Raw genomic sequence first — 17,232 nt, 5'->3', positions numbered from 1 at the left:
TCTGGAAATGACGCATATGTGTCTCAATCTGCATGTTGGCCACGGGGAGTGTATATGGATGTGAAAGTCCACGGAGCCGTCCGGTCGAAATTTACACTCTTTAGGGTCTACAATTTCTCCTTCAATACAAATTCTGAAGGAGAAAGCAACATGAGGAGGTGATGGCGGAAATGAGCCCTTGTGTTCACTTCCTGTGGGAGTGTAAGTGGAGAGTGCTAATTTGGAGAACAGTTGGGCAGTATTTAGTAAGAGTGAGAATGTATGTTCTCCATGTCTGGGGAGAAGTCTTGAGAAGTTCCCCTTCTCCACAGCCATCCTAGAGAAACCCCGCCCACTGAGTCACGTAAGCCTCTCATCCACACCACCAGGCAGGTGCTGTTAACATCTCCAGGTTACAGGGGAGGGAAACTGAGGCACAATTCAGAGGGCTCACCCTCAGCCGCACCTCACAGCTATAAAGTGTCAGAGTGAGGATTTGAACCCAGCACTCAGACATGCCCTGCCTGGTTCACAACCACCACATTAGAAGGTGGTGACTCCTCTGTCCTGGGGAATGGTGGAAGCAAGTGGTGTGTCCAGTGACTGGGGACACAGTAAGGTGTGATACGGCCATGCTTAGTGAGACCACCACAGGCGCTCCGATTTCCTCATTGGCAGCTCAGGGTTTCCCCTGGAAGCCTGGATGCCCCCTCCATGTTACTTTCTCTGAGCCTCAGTATTCTCACCTATAAAATGGGCACATTCCAATCCCCCTGGGAGGGCTATTTTAAAACACGGGTTGATGATCCCCAAGATGTATTTGGTGTGGGGGCCAGTATGTAATGAAACTCCAAAAACTGGAGATGGTGGGACAATGGTAGGGGACCCAAGAGGCAAAAGATGGGCTTAATGCCTTCTCCCTACCTAGCTAAGGGGCCCCGAAGGTTGGGACCATTTCTTTCTTCCTCCCCAATGGATTCCCAGAGCCTAGACGTGCCTGGCTGACAGTAGGTGCTCAATAAAATTTCTCTCCCGCCAGAGACATACACTAAGTAAGTACACTAGGTGGGGAGGAATTAGCACTCATTTAACTCATTTAACTTCCATTTGCTCCTGCTCTCATGGCTCTTTTTTTTTTTTTTTTTTTTTTAAGATTTTATTTATTTTTTTGAGAGTGAGAGGAGAGAAGCAGATTCCCCATGGAGCTGGGAGCCCAATGCGGGACTCCATCCTGGGACTCCGGGATCCTGATCTGAGCCAAAGGCAGTTGCTTAATGAACTGAGCCACCCAGGCACCCCGCTCTCATGACCGTTGACTGAAACTTCAGTCTGTGCTCATCCCACGAACCTCGTGGGAACCTGATGATGGAATTCATGAAGTAATGGGGGAAAAAAAAATCATGTCTTTGTTTTCCCTGACCGATACTTGCCATTTCCTCAATTATGAATGAAGACACCAGCAGGACTTGTGACTTTGTCCCCAGTAGAAATGCACAGATATTTTCATATTTGATTGCTTTGGTGCAAACCCCTCGAAGTACAGCAGACACCTGTAGTTATTAGATCTTGTCAGTTAATGTGGTGGTAAAAATAAAGGCATAGGCCGAAGCTTTGTTTGTCTTAGCATAGCTCTATTTGAAAAGGATTTTATCTCTCTCTCTCTTTTTTTTTTTTTTTTTAAGATTTTATTTATTTATTTGACAGACAGAGAGCACAAGTAGGCCGAGAGGCAGGCAAAGACAGAGGAGGAAGCAGGCTCCCCACTGAGCGGAGAGCCCAATGTGGGGCTCGATCCCAGGACCCTGAGATCATGACCTGAGCTGAAGGCAAAGGCTTAACCCACTGAGCCACCCAGGCGCCCCTGAAAAGGATTTTAAAGTGATTATCTTACAGGTATTAAACACAATTTTTAAAATTGTGGTAAATATACTTAACATGAAAATTTCCACTTTAATCATCTCTAAGCGCACAGCTCCCTGGCACCAAGCACCCTCACACTGTCCTGCAAGTAACCCCACCCTTCGTCTCCAGAACTTTCCATCTTCCCAAACTGAACATCTGTCCCCATGAAACATGGACTCCCCTCCCCCTCCCTCAGCCACTGGCTCCCACCATCTACTTCCTGTTTCTATACATTTGACTTTTTAGGGACGCCTGGGTGGCTCAGTTGGTTAAGCAGCTGCCTTCGGCTCAGGTCATGATCCCAGCGTCCTGGGATTGAGCCCCACATCGGGCTCCTTGCTCCGCAGGGAGTCTGACTCTGCCTTCCACTCTGCCTGTGCTCGCTCTCGCTCGCTCTCTCTCTGACAAATAAATAAATAAAATCTTTAAAAAATTTTTTTGACTTTTTAGGAACTTCCTATGAGTGGAATCAGACAGGATTTGTCCTTTTGGGTCTGCCTGATTTCACTGGGTAAAGTGTTCTCAGGGTCCTTGCACTGTGTAGCAGAGGGCCGAGTTCCTTCTTTTTTTTTCTTTTCTTTTTTTTTTTTTTCAAGATTTTATTTATTTATTTGACAGAGAGAAATCACAAGTAGATGGAGAGACAGGCAGAGAGAGAGAGAGAGAGGGAAGCAGGCTCCCTGCCGAGCAGAGAGCCCGATGCGGGACTCGATCCCAGGACCCTGAGATCATGACCTGAGCCGAAGGCAGCGGCTTAACCCACTGAGCCACCCAGGAGCCCCGAGTTCCTTCTTTTTGAAGGCTGAAAAATATTCCTACGTATGGCTGGACCACACTGTGTTTATCCCCTTAGTGATAATGGATCACTAAGTCGTTTTTTAAAAAAATACTTTATTTATTATTATTATTTTTTAAAGATTCTATCTATTTATATGACACACAGAGAGAGATCACAAGTAGGCAGAGAGACAGGCAGAGAGGGGGGGGGAAGCAGGCTCCCCGCAGAGCATAGAGCCCGACGCAGGGCTCGATCCCAGGACCCTGAGATCACGACCCGAGCTTAAGGCAGAGGCCCAACCCATTGAGCCACCCAGGCACCCCCCAAAAATATCTTAATAGATGTATTTCAACATAATGGACTTTCTCGAAACTTCTTGTATATCGTTTTACACATCTACAAATGGTATCTTGGAAACATACTCTGAGCTTCTCCAAACTGACCAAGAAACCTGGTGAAAGGCATTATGACTTTCCTAGGTCCTTGTCCGTGAAAATAAATAAACGAATACAAATTATATTTACAACCATGTTGGTATAAAGGCAGATATAATCTGGGATGAACCATATCCATTGTTTTCTTTCTGATTTGAAAAGAAATGAAAACGTTTTCATGGGTCCCAGAAGTGGGATGGTCCCACATTTTAACTATGCCCAATGGACATGTGGGGGCTGGATCAGGGACCCCAAAAGTTTAGGACCCCTTATGATTTTTTTAAAAGATTTTATTTATTTGATAGAGATCACAAGCAGGCAGAGTCAGGCAGGGAGAGAGAGAGGAGGAAGCAGGCTCCCTGCTGAGCAGAGAGTCCGATGTGGGCCTCTATCCCAGCACCCTGGGATCATGTCCTGAGCCGAAGGCAGAGGCTTAACCTACTGAGCCACCCAGGCGCCCCAGGACCCCTTATGAATTTTTAAATGTGTTTGCAGCTTCAAAACACGCCATCTCGGTTGCCTCTCTTCCAGCCACCTGTGGATCCCCAAAGCCCTCCAGGGTGGCCGATTTCCGGTAGCTTCCCCCCCAATATTACCCTATCCCCCTGTTCTGTTCCGTGGAAAGCATTATCACCAGTTGAGATGGTCTAATTTTTTTTTAAGATCTTATTTATTCATTTGACAGACAGAGATCACAAGTAGGCAGAGAGGTGGGGGGGCGGGGCGGGGGGGGGCAGACTCCCTGCTGAGCAGAGAACCCGACGTGGGGCTCGATCCAAAGACTCTGGGATCATGACCTGAGCAGAAAGCAGAGGCTTAACCCACTGAGCCACCCAGGCACCCCAAGACAGTCTACTTTTTAAACTGTATTTACTCTCTCCCTAGACGGCGGGCGCGCGGAGAGCAGGGCTCTGCCCCTCTGGTGGTCCCCAGGGCCCGGGCGGGAGGGGTCCAAAGTCCCCGAAGATGGCAGATCGCGGGGGCGCCGCGACTGTCGCAGCGGGGCGCCTCCGGGACTTTCCCGGCCCGGCAGGGAAAGTGTGATCTCACCTTCCTGCCTCGCCCCGCGCCGGACGCGGAAGGGGCCGGCGGAGGCCGGGGGTGGAGCCGCCCTCGCGTCTTGGGCGGCCCCGCCACCCGCGGGCACCGTCGCCAGGCCGCCAGCCCCCGCGCGGAAGATCGATGGAGCGGGACCCCGGGTAGGTGGCAAGGCGGGGAGCGCCGGCCGAGCGGGGCCGGGGAGGCTGCGGCTCCTGCCTGGGGTTCTCGCCCAGCCGCACGCCCTGCCCGGCTCCACGAGCCCTCGCGCCCCTCAGCGCTCGGCTCCCCTCCCGGCGGCCCTGGTCCTTCCTCCCAGACCCCGATTCCTCCTCGCCGTATGGCTCCCCAGCACCCCAGATCTCTCCCCAGCACCCTGAATTCCTTTCCGACGCCTCGAAGGCCGCGCAACCCCCTCGGATTCCTTCCCACCCTCCTGGGTCCCTCCCCAAACCCCAGTTCCTCCCCAACGCCACTGGTTTCGCTCCAGCTCCCCAGATCCCTCCCCGGCAGCCGGGATTTGTCCCCAACGTCCGGTGCTTCGCCCCAACACCCCGGATTCCTCTCCAGTACCCCTCCCCCCACCTCCGTATGGCACAGGCGCGCGCGCGCTCGCGCTGGCTCCTCACTTCTCCCGGAATTTCTCCCGAGCTCGGAGACTTCGCCCTCGCGCCCCACCTTCTTCCTGCCCCGCCTGCGCCGCCCCTCCCCCCAGCTCCTTCCGGGCCCCGAAGCCACTTTTCGCGGGGCTCCCGGGACCCCCTCCCGCGGCAGGAGCGTGCTTTCCCCGGCTCCAGTCCCCATCAGAGAAGATCCGAAAATCTCCAGGCCCCACGCCTCCCCCCCGCCTTCCGCTGAGGTTTGGGGTCGGCTGCTCCCCGCCTAGGAGCCCTTGCCGGTGGGCCCAGTGCTGGCTGCCGTCACTACTCAGAGTTGGGGGACCCCAGGAGATCCTTACGGGGGCCCCCCCACCTCGCCCGCCGTTTCTTCCCTTTCCCTGTGGCTGAAGGAGGAGGAGGAGGTAGGGGAGGTCGGGGAGGGGGCGCGGTTGTGACTCCCAGGCAAGCTGGAGGTCCCGGGTGTGGGTTCCAGCCTGCGGGGGTGGGTCGGTGGGTGCAGGGGGCTCCCGCCTGGGCCTCGGTTCCCTCCTCTGGATAGGGTTGTGTACTTATCCTTCTGCAAACGGTTTTGAAGAACCAGGGGCAGAGTGGTGCCCTCGATAAGCAAGAACCGTGATGGGTCGTGGTGATGTGTGCCCGAAGCAGAGAGTGGGTGTCCCGCTGCTTCTCCGCTGGCCGGGGAAGGGGCCCCGCGGAGTCGGTACTCACTGAGTAAGGGCGGGTTCCCTGGAGCGAGGCTGCCTGGTTTCAGTCTTTGCCTCCTTACTTTCCACCTGTGTGACCCAGGGCAAGTGTCTCTACCTCTCTGTGCCTACCTTTCCGGAGTGCACAGGGGCAGTCCAAACAGCCCTATCTTCTAATGTTCCCTCTACTTCCTCCTGTCCCCTCTGCCTAGTAAGTGCTCAGCAAACACGTCCTGAACAAATGCCCTTCCGGTCTCCATAGTTTTCAGGGAGAGTCTGGCTGTGTTTTGCCTTCCATGTCGTGTTGTAACATTTCTTAATAAGCCAAAAGCAGAGAATGGTGCCTCGACTCTGCGACCTTCGTGGTGGGAGCCGATTAGACTTTTTGTCTGGCTGGGGGGGAGGATTCAGCAGGAAACATTTATGGAGCGCTCACTGTGTGCCAGGGGTTCTCCAGTCTGCTTGTTGATTGATCCCATCGGTCAGCATTTATTAAATGCCTCCTGTGTGCCTGTTGTTAGATGCAGCTGTGAACGAGACTAGCGAACACCCCTGTTTCAGTGGTCTGACTCCGGTGGCAAGCGACGCATTCTCAATGAAGTAAGTTGGTAGATCTGTAGTATCGGGGAAGGAGGAGCTGGAAGGAGAAAAAGAAAGCAGGGAGTGTGAGGGAGTGGGCTTCAGTTTCAAGCAGGGTGGCCGAGGTTGACCTTGTTGAGGAAGTGACATCTGAGCTGAGACCTAAAGGAGGCAAAGGAGCCAGCCATGCGGCTGTCTGGGGAAAGGTGTCCAAGTCTGAGGGAACAGCAGATGCGAAGGCCCTGAGGCAGGATCCTGAGGCAGGATCAAGCAGAGAGTGGATATCCCGCAGCTTCTCCGTTGGCCTGGCTTGAGCATTCCTCAGATCCAGGCGCCTGTAAGGCATGATGGTGCTAGTAGATAGGGGTTCTCAAGGCTCCCATTTCAGAGATGAGAACACTGAGGTACCCTTGTGCACTTCCGCCTGCCCAAGGGCCTACCTTGGGAGTGGTGGAGCTGAGATTGGAACCCCAAGGGCATTTTTTGCCTGTCTGCTCTCCCTTGCCCTGGAGGTGACTCATTTCAGGTGGGCGTCACATGGATGAGACAGACTTGGGTTCTCAGACAAGGACAGCCGCTGCCCTGTTTGCCCTGACTACTTTGTTGCCAGCAGTGGAGTTGGAGAACTCTTTTTGAAATTTTTTTATTGTTTTAAAAGCCTTTATTTATTTATTGGAGAGAGTGAAAGAGAACATGAACCGGGGTGGGGGGGTTGGAGGGCCCAGAGGGAGAGGGAGAAGCAGACTCCTGCTCAGCTGGGACCCCAAAGCAGGGATCAGTCCTAGGACCCCGGGATCATGACCTGGGCCGAAGGCGGGCTTCCAATCGACTGAGTCACCCAGGCGCCCTGAACTTTTTCTCTTAATTTATTTATGGACAGCCTGAATTCAGAATAGGACACAAATCCGAAGTCTAGAACTTGATGAATTTTCAGAGCGAACGCAGTGCAAAATAGAGCGTGACATCCAAGCCCGGTCCTCCCTGTGCCCGCTCCCAGGTGCTTTGCTTCTGCACATTTTATCTGCCGTGACTTTTGTCTCTTAAAAATTGGAGGGCACATGGGGTGCCTGGGTGGCTCAGTTGGTTGAGCTGCTGCCTTTGGCTGGGGTCATGATCCCAGAGTCCTGGGATGGAGCCCCATATCGGGCTCCCTGCTTCGTGGGAGGAGCCTGCTTCTCCCTCTCCCTCTGCTGCTCCCCTGCTTCTGCTCTCGTGTGTGCTCTCTCTCTCAAACAAATAAAGAACATCTTGAAAAAAAAGATTGAAGGGCAACATGTTGACACATCTAGGCTTTTCTCCTTTTTTTTTTTTTTTAAATATTTTATTTATTTGGCAGACAGAGATCACAAGTAGGCAGAGAGGCAGGCAGAGAGAGAGAGAGGAGCAGGAAGAAGCAGGCTCCCCGCTGAGCAGAGAGCCCGATGTGGGGCTCGATCCCAGCACCCGGGGATCATGACCTGAGATGAAGGCAGAGGCTTTAATCCACTGAGCCACCTAGGCGCCCCTGGGCTTTTCTCCTTTTAAGCTGTGTACACAGCTGCTCCCAGGAGTCCTCGGGAAGTGGAAGGAATGGTAGATCTGGGACTTGTTGCTGCTGAGGAAGGATATCAGACCATACTCCGAGTAGCGATCTTGCTAATTTCAGAAAGACTTGACCGTGGGTCGCGCCGGAGTAGAACTTGAGCGTTTTATCCTGTGACACAGCTGGCGGGGAGTTCCCTTCACCGCTAGGAGGAGCTATAGGTCTCTGCGTCTCATCTTGCACCTGTAACCCTCTACCCAGTGTCCCCGTAGGTAGGTAGGTAGATAGGTAGCTGCCCATAAGCAGCACACAAAAGCAGCATTTCCTGTGTCAACAGCTCGATGATCCCAGCCTTACTGGGTCATGGTGCCAACGTGTAAACCTTCAATGTCCCGCAGAAACAACGTGGGGTGCCTATGCCATTTTCCACTCCCCAACAGTGATATTAACAAAAGGAAAAGTGAAACAGGTCAAATCCATTCTCTCCCTGCATTTTATGTATCATAATAGAACCTACCTGTAACCAATACAAAACATTACTAATGAGGCATCTTACCTGTGTGTGTGTGTGTGTGTGTGTGTGTGTGTGTGTCTGTGTGTACACGCTGATTCTTCAATATCTGGTGTGTCTTTTACCGGACCTGGATTCCCGTGCTGTATTTCCAACAGTTTCCAAGTGGAATCTGGTCCTTCCAGAACAAGACTGTGTTTAACGGGGTCAGAATATTTGAGGCTTCGTCGGCTTATCATTTTCCATTTGGATTAATTAAAAATGAATCCAGTTGCAAATTTTGGTTTCTCCTCTGCAGCAGTGGCTACATTTCTAATGCTCAGTAGCCAAGGGGCCATGCCTTAAAATACAGAGGAGGAGGTGGCTTACACACCAGAAATGTATCTTCTCGGGGCTCAGGTGGCTGGCAGTTTGAGAGGAAGCTGGTGGCAGGTTTGGCTCCTTCCGGGGCGTCTCTCCTGGGCGCGCAGACGCTGTGTCCTCACCGGTCTGGACACCGTGCACGTCTGTGTCCTCCCCTCCTCTTCTTCCAAGGAGACCAGTCACACTGGATTCGGAGCCACACTCATGACGTCATTTTAACTTCAGCACTCCTGTAAAGACCCCAGTCCGAGACGCATGTCACATTCTGAGCTCCCGGGAGTTAGGGTTCCAACCTGGGAATTCTTCAGAGCGACATCGTTTGGGGTAACAGCCTGTTGTGCTTTGCAGTAATTGTATGGGCTGGAGAGAGAGTTGGGTGGTATGGGTACAGACACACGTGTGTGCACCAATGGCTTTCACGCCGTCTCAGCTGTGCTACCGTAGTCAAGCTCACCCCTCGGAGTGCGGAAAAAATCATATACCTGTTTCCCGTAAAGGGCCAGAGAGTGAGTATTTTCGGCGCTGCAGGCCACATGGGCACTGCTGTGACCCTTGAGTAGGTGGACAGTGGCCACACACTGTTGTGTGCCAAAAACCACAAGAGCAGCCAGTGACCTCTGTCCAAGGCAGCGATGCACAGTGTCCTGAGGTCATTGGTCTCTGTTCTAGGCCGTTATGTGCAGTTGTGTGTGTGTGTGTGTTTAATCTCCACACGCAACAGGGAGGGTTAAACTCACTACCGTAAGATCAAGAGTCGCACGCTCTACCTACTGAGCCAGCCGGGCACCCCCATCGTCAAGCTAATCTTGATTTTTTTAAAAATCTGCAAAGAAAAAAAAATGTAAAAGAAAATCTGGAGGACAGGGAATGAGTGGCGGGTGTACCTCCAAAAGCTTTGCATGCAGAGGGAATAGCCAGTATAAAGGTCCTGAGGCAGGACCGTGCCTGGCGACCGGCGGCCTCGAGGAGGTCCTCAGTTAAGCAGACTCATTGCTTATATTTTATCTATACATATACCCACTTTATTACCCTATTATGTATATATCATATACATATCATGTAAATATCATGCCCACTGGACTGTCATCTCCAAGAGGAAAGAGTCTGTTTCTGTTTTCTTCTCTCTGACCTGGTGGGTTCAGCAGAGCCTGATACTTGGCAGATGCTGGAAAATTCCAATGTTTTCCTTGCTTCTTACACACTTCGCCATTTATCATGCAACAAATAATGTTTGGAGTTTTTACTTTGCATATTGGCCTACCTTTTTTTTTTTTTTAAAGCTCACAAGGTGTCTTAAAAATATTTGAGGGGCGCCTGGGTGGCTCAGTGGGTTAAAGCCTCTGTCTTCGGCTCAGATCATGATCCCAGGGTCCTGGGATCGAGCCCCGCATCGGGCTCTCTGCTCAGCAGGGGGCCTGCTTCCTCCTCCCTCTCTGCCTGCTTCTCTGCCTACTTGTGATCTCTGTCTGTCAAATAAATAAATAAAATCTTTTTTTTTTTAATTTAAAGATTTTATTTATTTATTTTACAGAGAGAAATCACAAGTAGATGGAGAGGCAGGCAGAGAGGGAGAGAGAGGAGGAAGCAGGCTCCCTGCTGAGCAGAGAGCCCGATGCGGGACTCGATCCCAGGACCCTGAGATCATGACCTGAGCCGAAGGCAGAGGCTTAACCCACTGAGCCACCCAGGCGCCCCAATAAATAAAATCTTAAAAAAAAAAATTTAAGGGGCACCTGGTGTGGTGCAGTCCATTGGGCATCTGGCTCTTGGTTTCGGCTCAGGTTGTGATCTCAGGGTCATGAGATCCAGCCCCATGGGGGACTCTCTGCTCAGCATGGAGTCTGCTTGAGAGTCTCTCTTCCTTTCTCTCTGCCCCTCCCCCTGCTCAAGTGCTCTTTCTCCCAAATAAATCAATAATTTTTTTTAAAGATTTTATTTAGACAGAGAGAGACACAGCGAGAGAGGGAACACAAGCAGGGGGAGTGGGAGAGGGAGAAGCAGGCTTCCCGCTGAGCAGGGACCCCAGTGTGGGACTTGACCCAGGACCCTGGGATCATGACTCGAGCTGAAGGCAGACGCTTAATGACTGAGCCACCCAGGTGCCCCTCAATAAATCTTAAAAAAAAAAAAAAAAAATTTGGATTGCCAACTTGGCAAAACTTAACAGTGTCCTAAAACTCTGCATGTGTGGCTTCTCTTGAAGTATTCACCGATGTGGTCCCTTGGAGTTGTTTTTCCTTGTGGCAACGCACATAAGCCACAGCCACCACACTGAGACAGGTCTCAGGTGGTTTAAAATTTCAGGTCCCCCCTCCCTCTGGGTGAAAGCCTAAGTCCTCCCCCCGTGGCCCACACAGCCCTGCAGGACCCGCCGGTTCCTCTCCCTGCCCTCCCCTCCTCCCTCTCTCCCGCTTGCTCACTCAGCCGAGCAGGCATCCTCGCTGCTCCTCCATCAATCCTGACTGGTCCCGCCCCAGGGCCTTTGCACATGCTGTTCCCCCTCTGCCTGGAACGCTCTTCCATCAGGTGTCCCTCTGGGTCCCATTCGTATGTCCTGTTGAAGTTTCTCTTGTCATCGAGGCCTCCTTGAACCACGTTATTTAAAACTGTGAACGGCCCCATCCCTGAATCTCGGGGTTCGTGACCCTCCTTCCTGTGTCATGTTTCTCCTTGGTGTTTATTCCCAGCTGATGTGCCATGAATGTCACTCATTTGTTGGTTGTCTGTCCTCCACATGAGGAAGTCAGCTGCATTTGGGGCGATCTGTGCTGTTTCTCTCCCCAGCCCCTCCCCCAGCCCATACATCTGCGAGTCAGCATCTTGGACCACTTCTATTTCTGAAACAGCCAGACAACCACTTGCCTCTCTACATCCTTCCCCCCAGCACCGCTCCCTCTGCCCCTTCTCGGCCACTTCTCTTCTGCCCTGCTCAGGGGGCAGCTCAGTCCTGTCCCCTTTGCGCTTCTGCCCCCATCCCCGGTGCTGGTTCTCCTCATGCTCTCCCTGGGCTGCATCTGACCTTCCTGGAATCTTGGCCCTTGGCCCTGGGGCCCTAGTGGGCTGCATCAACTCAAAATGAATTAAAAACAAACAAACAAACAAAAAAAAAAAAAACAAAAAACCCTGAATCAAAAACAAAACAAAAAACCCCTGAATCATTTTTGCACCGAGTCTGTGATTCATGGTCTGTGATCCATGAGTCAGCTTTGGCTCTAGACCAGGTCTTCAGGGACGGGGTCCTTTTCTCTCGGGGTGCCATCCTGGGCACTGCTCGAGGGAGGGGGAGCAAGCAGGGTCCCTGGCCTCATCTACACGATGCCAGGCGTCCCTTTCCCTGTGGTCGTGACAACCACTGATGTCCCCAGATGTGGCCAAGGGTTGTGGGTTGGCAGTCAGAGGTGTTCTTGGTTGAGAAACACGGCTCTGGGCTTCGCGGGTGTCCTTGTGGGCACTGGGGTGGACCAGACAGAAGTGCCAGCCCAGCTGAAGGGCACGTAAAGGCTTCTCAGTCTCCTGGAATGGATCCGAACGTGTGTTTTTTTTCCTAAGACTGATTACGATGTGCTTTGAGCACCTGCCGACCTCAGTTACGGGATTTGGAATATTCTCCCCAGCAACCTGTTGCATGCCCTTGAGAAAGGCCTTTTTTTCTTTTCTTTTTTTTAAAGATTTTATTTATTTATTGGACAGAGAGAGACACAGCGAGAGAGGGATACATAAGCAGGGGGAGTGGGAGAGGGAGAAGCAGGCTTTCTGCTGGGAAGGAAGCCCGACGCGGGGCTCGATCCCAGGACTCTGGGATCATGACCTGAGCCGAAGGCAGACGCTTCACGACTGAGCCCCCCAGGCGCCCCTGTGCCTGTTTCTTCATCCATAACATTGGCAGGATATCAGTTCTGGCCTCATTCATTCATTTCACGAGGTTAGGTCCCCGTTCTGTGGCTCAACAAACCAGCAGTGGTAGACGAGGCGAGGCCCTGTCCTCGGACACTCGTTGGTCAGGAGGCAGATGGCAAACGGGAAGATTCTAATACAAGAAAAGTTCACCCAGTGACACGCTGTGGGGGGGAGCAAGGTGACGTGGGAGAGGCGGACTGGGAAGGGCAGGCGGCATGTGCCTCAGAGCTGAGTAATGAGACAGCCGTCCCTCGGGCAGAGATCTGGGGAAGGAGCCCTCCAAGCGGAGGGAACCTAGAAGAAAGCCAGTGTCTTTTTTTTTTTTTTTTTTAAAGATTTTATTTATTTATTTGACAGACAGGGATCACAAGTAGGCAGAGAGGCAGGTAGAGAGAGAGGGGGAAGCAGGTTCCCGGCCGAGCAGAGAGCCCGATGCGGGGCTCCATCCCAGGACCCTGGGATCATGACCTGAGCTGAAGGCAGAGGCTTCACCCACTGAGCCACCCAGGTGCCCCAAGCCAGCGTCTTATAACCTGATGTCCCTAGTGACTGCCCATCACTTCCGCCGGAGTCCATCAGTGACCGAGGTTGGCTCTGGCTCTCCGCTGGAAGGGCCGCCCTGGGCCTGAATACCAGGATGGAGGTCCGGGCGGGGGGCGGGGTGCACCTGGGAGCCCGATCAGCTCCCTAGTGAACAGGTACTAAGTGTCTGCTGACTTCCTTCCGGTCATCGGGCTCAGAACTTTCCATACGTGAAGGCAGCACAATTCCCTGAACCTATCCCACAAGTAAGCTTATTATTATTCCTAACAGACAGTATACTCTTGTGGTTGGGCCCTCAGCCTCCGGAGCCAGAGTTCGTGGGTTCAAATCCCAGCTCTGTCCCCCACTGGCTGTGTGACGTGGGGCAAGTGACCTCCCTTCTCTGGCACGCTTTTTTTCACACACAAATGGGGAAAATAATACTGTCTACGTCTTGGGTGACACCAGGCAAGTGTCGACCGCTGTCCTCTTGCAGGAGGGAAATGGAGGTGGGGCGGGGGGTGGGGAGCGTGGCAGCGAGCTTTCCCAAGGTCACCCTGATGTGTGGGGGTGGCACTGGAGGGCAGGCAGGTGGCAGAGTCTCGGCCACCTCCTGGGGCTGCCCCCTTTCTGGAGGTGACCGTGTCGCTCTTGCTTCACAGGTCTACGGCCGTGTCCCCCGTGAGACTCGGTATGGTGAGCCCGTAGGGGACCCCGAGCATGCGGGAAGGCCAGTGGTGTGGAACATGCCTCCGCCACCCAGTGCTTCTGCTTCCCAGGGCCGCACCCACCCATGCCCATGGCCTGCGCGGGCCTGTCGCTCTCCAGCGCCTTTGACATCCTAGGTGCTGCAGGCCAAGGCAAGCTCCTGCATCTCAAGCACAAGCTGAAGACCCTGCGGCCGGGCTGCCGGGGGGCGGACCTCCTGCACGCCATGGTGCTCCTGAAGCTGGGCCAAGAGACGGAGGCCAGGATCTCCCTGGAGGCGCTGAAGGCGGACGCGGTGGCGCGGCTGGTGGCCCGCCAGTGGGCTGGCATGGACAGCACCGAGGCCCCAGAGGAGCCCCCAGACTTGTCCTGGGCAGTTGCCCGGGTGTACCACCTGCTCGCCGAGGAGAAGCTGTGCCCGGCCACTATGCGGGACACGGCCTACCGGGCCGCCCTCCACACTTTCCGCTCCAGGGACGACCACCGGCTTGCGGAGCTCCAGGGAGAGGCCCAGGACCGGTGTGGGTGGGGCATCATCGGGGACCCCGGGAGCTTCCAACCCCTTCACTCTGACCTGGGCTGCTTGCCAGCGTCCTCAGTGTCCCCCTCGGGCACCCGCAGCCTCCCGCAGCCCATAGAGCACCTCTCGGGCTGGAGCAGAGGCCGTTCCCTGAGATCCACCGGCAGCCCCGCCTCCCTGGCCAGCAATCTGGAAATCAGCCAGTCGCCCACCCTACTCTTTCTCAGCCATCCCCGCAGCTGCCGTGGGCCCAGCAAGCTGTGTGATGAGCCCCGGGCCAGCCGGGTGCCCGAGCCTGCCCCCACGGGCTGCCAGGAGCCTGAGGAGGTCAGCTGGCCACCGTTGGAAGAGACGGTCAGCCCCCCACAGAGGGAGACGGTCAGCCCCTCATCTGGGGAGAGTGCCAGCCCCCCACTGGGGGAGACTGACCGCCCCCCATCCAGGGAGAGTGACAGCTCCCAGGTGCTACCAAGCAGCCCAGTCCCTAGGCTTACTGAACTGGTCCCAGATGCAAGCCATGCTGGCCAGCCAGACCCCCCCAGAGCTCTGGAAATCAGCACCCACTACCCCGTGGAGTGCAACGAAGAGTTGGGAGGCCCGAAATCTCTCTCCTTGGCCTCCAGAAACCCTTGCCATGACAAGGACCAGACCCCACTCCCACTTCCTGTGGAAGATACGGCTTCCCAGGTGGCCAGCCCACGCCCACCCGCGCCGCCAGCCCCGCCCACGTCCTCTCCGGGCCCTCCTCCGTCCAACCTTCCTCCGTCCACCCTTCCTTCCCCGGGCCTGGCGTCCAGCCCCTGCCCCCCTTCTCCCGAGCTGGAGTCAGAGCAGAGATTCTATAACTTCGTGGTCCTGCACGTCGCCGCGGATGAACACATCGCCCTGCGGGTCCGGGAGAGGCTGGAGGCCCTGGGGGTTCCCGACGGGGCCACCTTCTGCGAAGATTTCCAGGTGCCGGGGCGGGGCGAGCTGCACTGCTTGCAAGACGCCATCGACCACTCGGCCTTCACCGTCCTGCTGCTCACCCCCAGCTTCGACTGCCACCTGGGCCGCCACCAGGCCAGCCAATCGCTGATGAGCAGCTTCACGCGGCGCGGGTGGCAAGACTGCGTGATCCCCTTCCTGCCGCGGGAGAGCTCCCGGGCCCAGCTGAGCCCGCACACGTCCAGCCTGCTCACCGGCCTGGTGTGGCTGGATGAGCACTCCCAGATCTTCGCCAGGAAGGTGGCCAACACCTTCAAGCCGCAGAGGCTACGAGCCCGCAAGGCTGAGTGGAAGAAGGAGCAGGAGGTCCGGGCCCTGCAGGAGCAGCGCAGCCACCTGGAGGGCGAGCGGCAGCAGGTGGCCAAGCTGAACGCCGCCTACTCGGCGTACTTCCAGAGCTGCTGGAGCTGGCAGGAGCAGATGGAGGCCCTGCGGGCGGCCTTCGGGAGCCACATGCCATTTGGGACACAGATGCCCCCCGGAGGCCTGGGGCCTCTGGGCGCCCCCCCACCCTTTCCCTCCTGGCCGGGCCACCAGGCACCCCCAGAGCCTGCGTGGACCTTCCCGCCGCCCCCCGCCTTCCCGCCGCACCCCGGCTTCCCGCCGCACCCCGGCTTCCCGCCTCCCGGCCCCGCGCCCCCCCAGAGCCCCGGGCTGCAGCCCCTGATCATCCATCACGCCCAGATGGTGCAGCTGGGCCTCCACAACCACATGTGGAACCAGAGAGGGACGCAGGCGCCCGAGGACAAGACGCAAGGGGCAGAGGGACCAGGTGGCAGGCAGGAGGACCCGGACCTTGGGGACGCTCCCACCGTTTCCAGAGGGGGCAGAGGAGCGTGACGTCGGCCGCCGCTCCGCGGAAACCGTGCAAAGGGGGCCCCGATGACTTTCTGGTGCGCACGGTGTCCAGAACTGGACGCGGCATTTTCGAATTCTGCCCCAGGTGGTGGTGCGGAGAGCGGGCGGGGGATGTGGCTACCGTGCTTTAACTGTGATAAATATTTATTGAATGTTTCTGCGGTGCTGATCTCCTCTGGGAGACGAATTCTGTTCCCCAAAAAGCTTACCCGAGGAGAGGAGCGGGCTTCTCCGCGTGTGAGGCAGGGACCGGTCACAGAGTGCGGTTTCTCGCATATCATTGGTCAGAGCTTAGTCACGTGGTACCTCAGGTGCAAGGAACCTTGGGAAATGTAGTCTTCTGCTGGGCCAGGTGCTTTGCTTCAAGTTTTGGTTCTAATACAAGAGAACAGGGGAAGAAGAGACACAGCATTTAGCACCCACTGCTGTAGCTCCTCTTTTTGGGCTTCTTTTGGCCGCGGGGGTCCTGCTTTGGTATGTCGTGCCACCCCCCCCCCCTTGGCTCAGATCTGACCACGTGATCTTGGGCAAAGGCCTTGGGCTCTCCGAGCCTCCAGTTCTCATCTGAGAAGTGGGTGTGGTGTTTCAAGGTCAGCAGATCCTGCGCGAGACCTTGAAGCTAGAAGTGTAAGTGCTCATTAACAGCAGGCCTGGAGGGGACGGGGTTAATCTTTTCTCAGCGTCACAGACCTTTGAGAAAGAACAGAATTAACACTTGTTAGGCTTTAAAGATCTAAACGTATTTTATTTTGTTTTCATTTTTAAAAGGAATCTCTGCATCCAGAGGGGCTCCAACTCAGGACCCTGAGATCAAAAGTCACATGCTCCACCCACTGAGCCAGCCTCTCACTTCTGAACCTATTTTAATCCCCCAAATTGACCTCTCCCAGGGTAGAAGCTTATATTGTTGGGCTCATTTTAGGGATAGGGCAAGTGGGCTCAAAGGGGTGAATTTGAGTCCCCACTGGCCACACAGATCAGAAGTGGAGGAATTATAATTTCCAAGGGAAGGAGTGCAGGAAGGGTGAACTCCAGCTGCCAGAGCCAGGAAAGCTGCCGGCCCCTCCCGCACGACAGGCGCAATCACAGTGCTCAAACATTAACTTGCAAGCGCTTTCCTTTGTTTCCTGAGGCCCCAGAGGGCGGGCGTGGCAGGCCTGGCTGAGTCACCCACGCGGACAGATACCACTGGTTATTTTAGCCACTGACTCAGATTTTGTTGGGTGTCAGCTTTCTGGAGTCTCCGTGGCACTGAAGTGAAACCGAGGGAGGAGCCTGGGACCGGCTTCCAGGGTGGGCAGAGGTGGGCTGGGTTCTTGGACAGATGGTTG

General features: G+C 54.9%; 1 protein-coding gene across 3 annotated transcripts; it reads left to right on the top strand.

The window, feature by feature from the left end:
- The first annotated feature begins 3,829 nt into the window (after window positions 1-3,829).
- TICAM1 (TIR domain containing adaptor molecule 1) lies at window positions 3,830-16,057 on the top strand. Of its 3 annotated transcripts, none has more exons than XM_059388706.1 (3): window positions 3,830-4,292; window positions 5,956-6,034; window positions 13,491-16,057. In XM_059388706.1, exon 3 carries the CDS (start codon window positions 13,622-13,624, stop codon window positions 15,881-15,883), a length of 2,262 nt encoding a protein of 753 aa, XP_059244689.1. In that variant the 5' UTR covers window positions 3,830-4,292; window positions 5,956-6,034; window positions 13,491-13,621; the 3' UTR covers window positions 15,884-16,057. The 3 variants fall into 3 exon arrangements, with proteins under 3 accessions (XP_059244689.1, XP_059244690.1, XP_059244691.1); XM_059388708.1 differs by lacking the exon at window positions 3,830-4,292 and adding an exon at window positions 5,132-5,152; XM_059388707.1 differs by lacking the exon at window positions 5,956-6,034.
- The last annotated feature ends 1,175 nt before the right edge of the window (window positions 16,058-17,232 follow it).

Source organism: Mustela nigripes, chromosome 2 (assembly GCF_022355385.1).
Source record: "Mustela nigripes isolate SB6536 chromosome 2, MUSNIG.SB6536, whole genome shotgun sequence".
NCBI classification, from domain to species: domain Eukaryota; kingdom Metazoa; phylum Chordata; class Mammalia; order Carnivora; family Mustelidae; genus Mustela; species Mustela nigripes.
This window is presented reverse-complemented; position numbering and strand designations above follow the sequence as displayed.

Bases quoted from the DNA above. Each gene is read 5' to 3' on its own strand.
- TICAM1 (XM_059388707.1), top strand. From the start codon at position 13,622: ATGCCCATGGCCTGCGCGGGCCTGTCGCTCTCCAGCGCCTTTGACATC.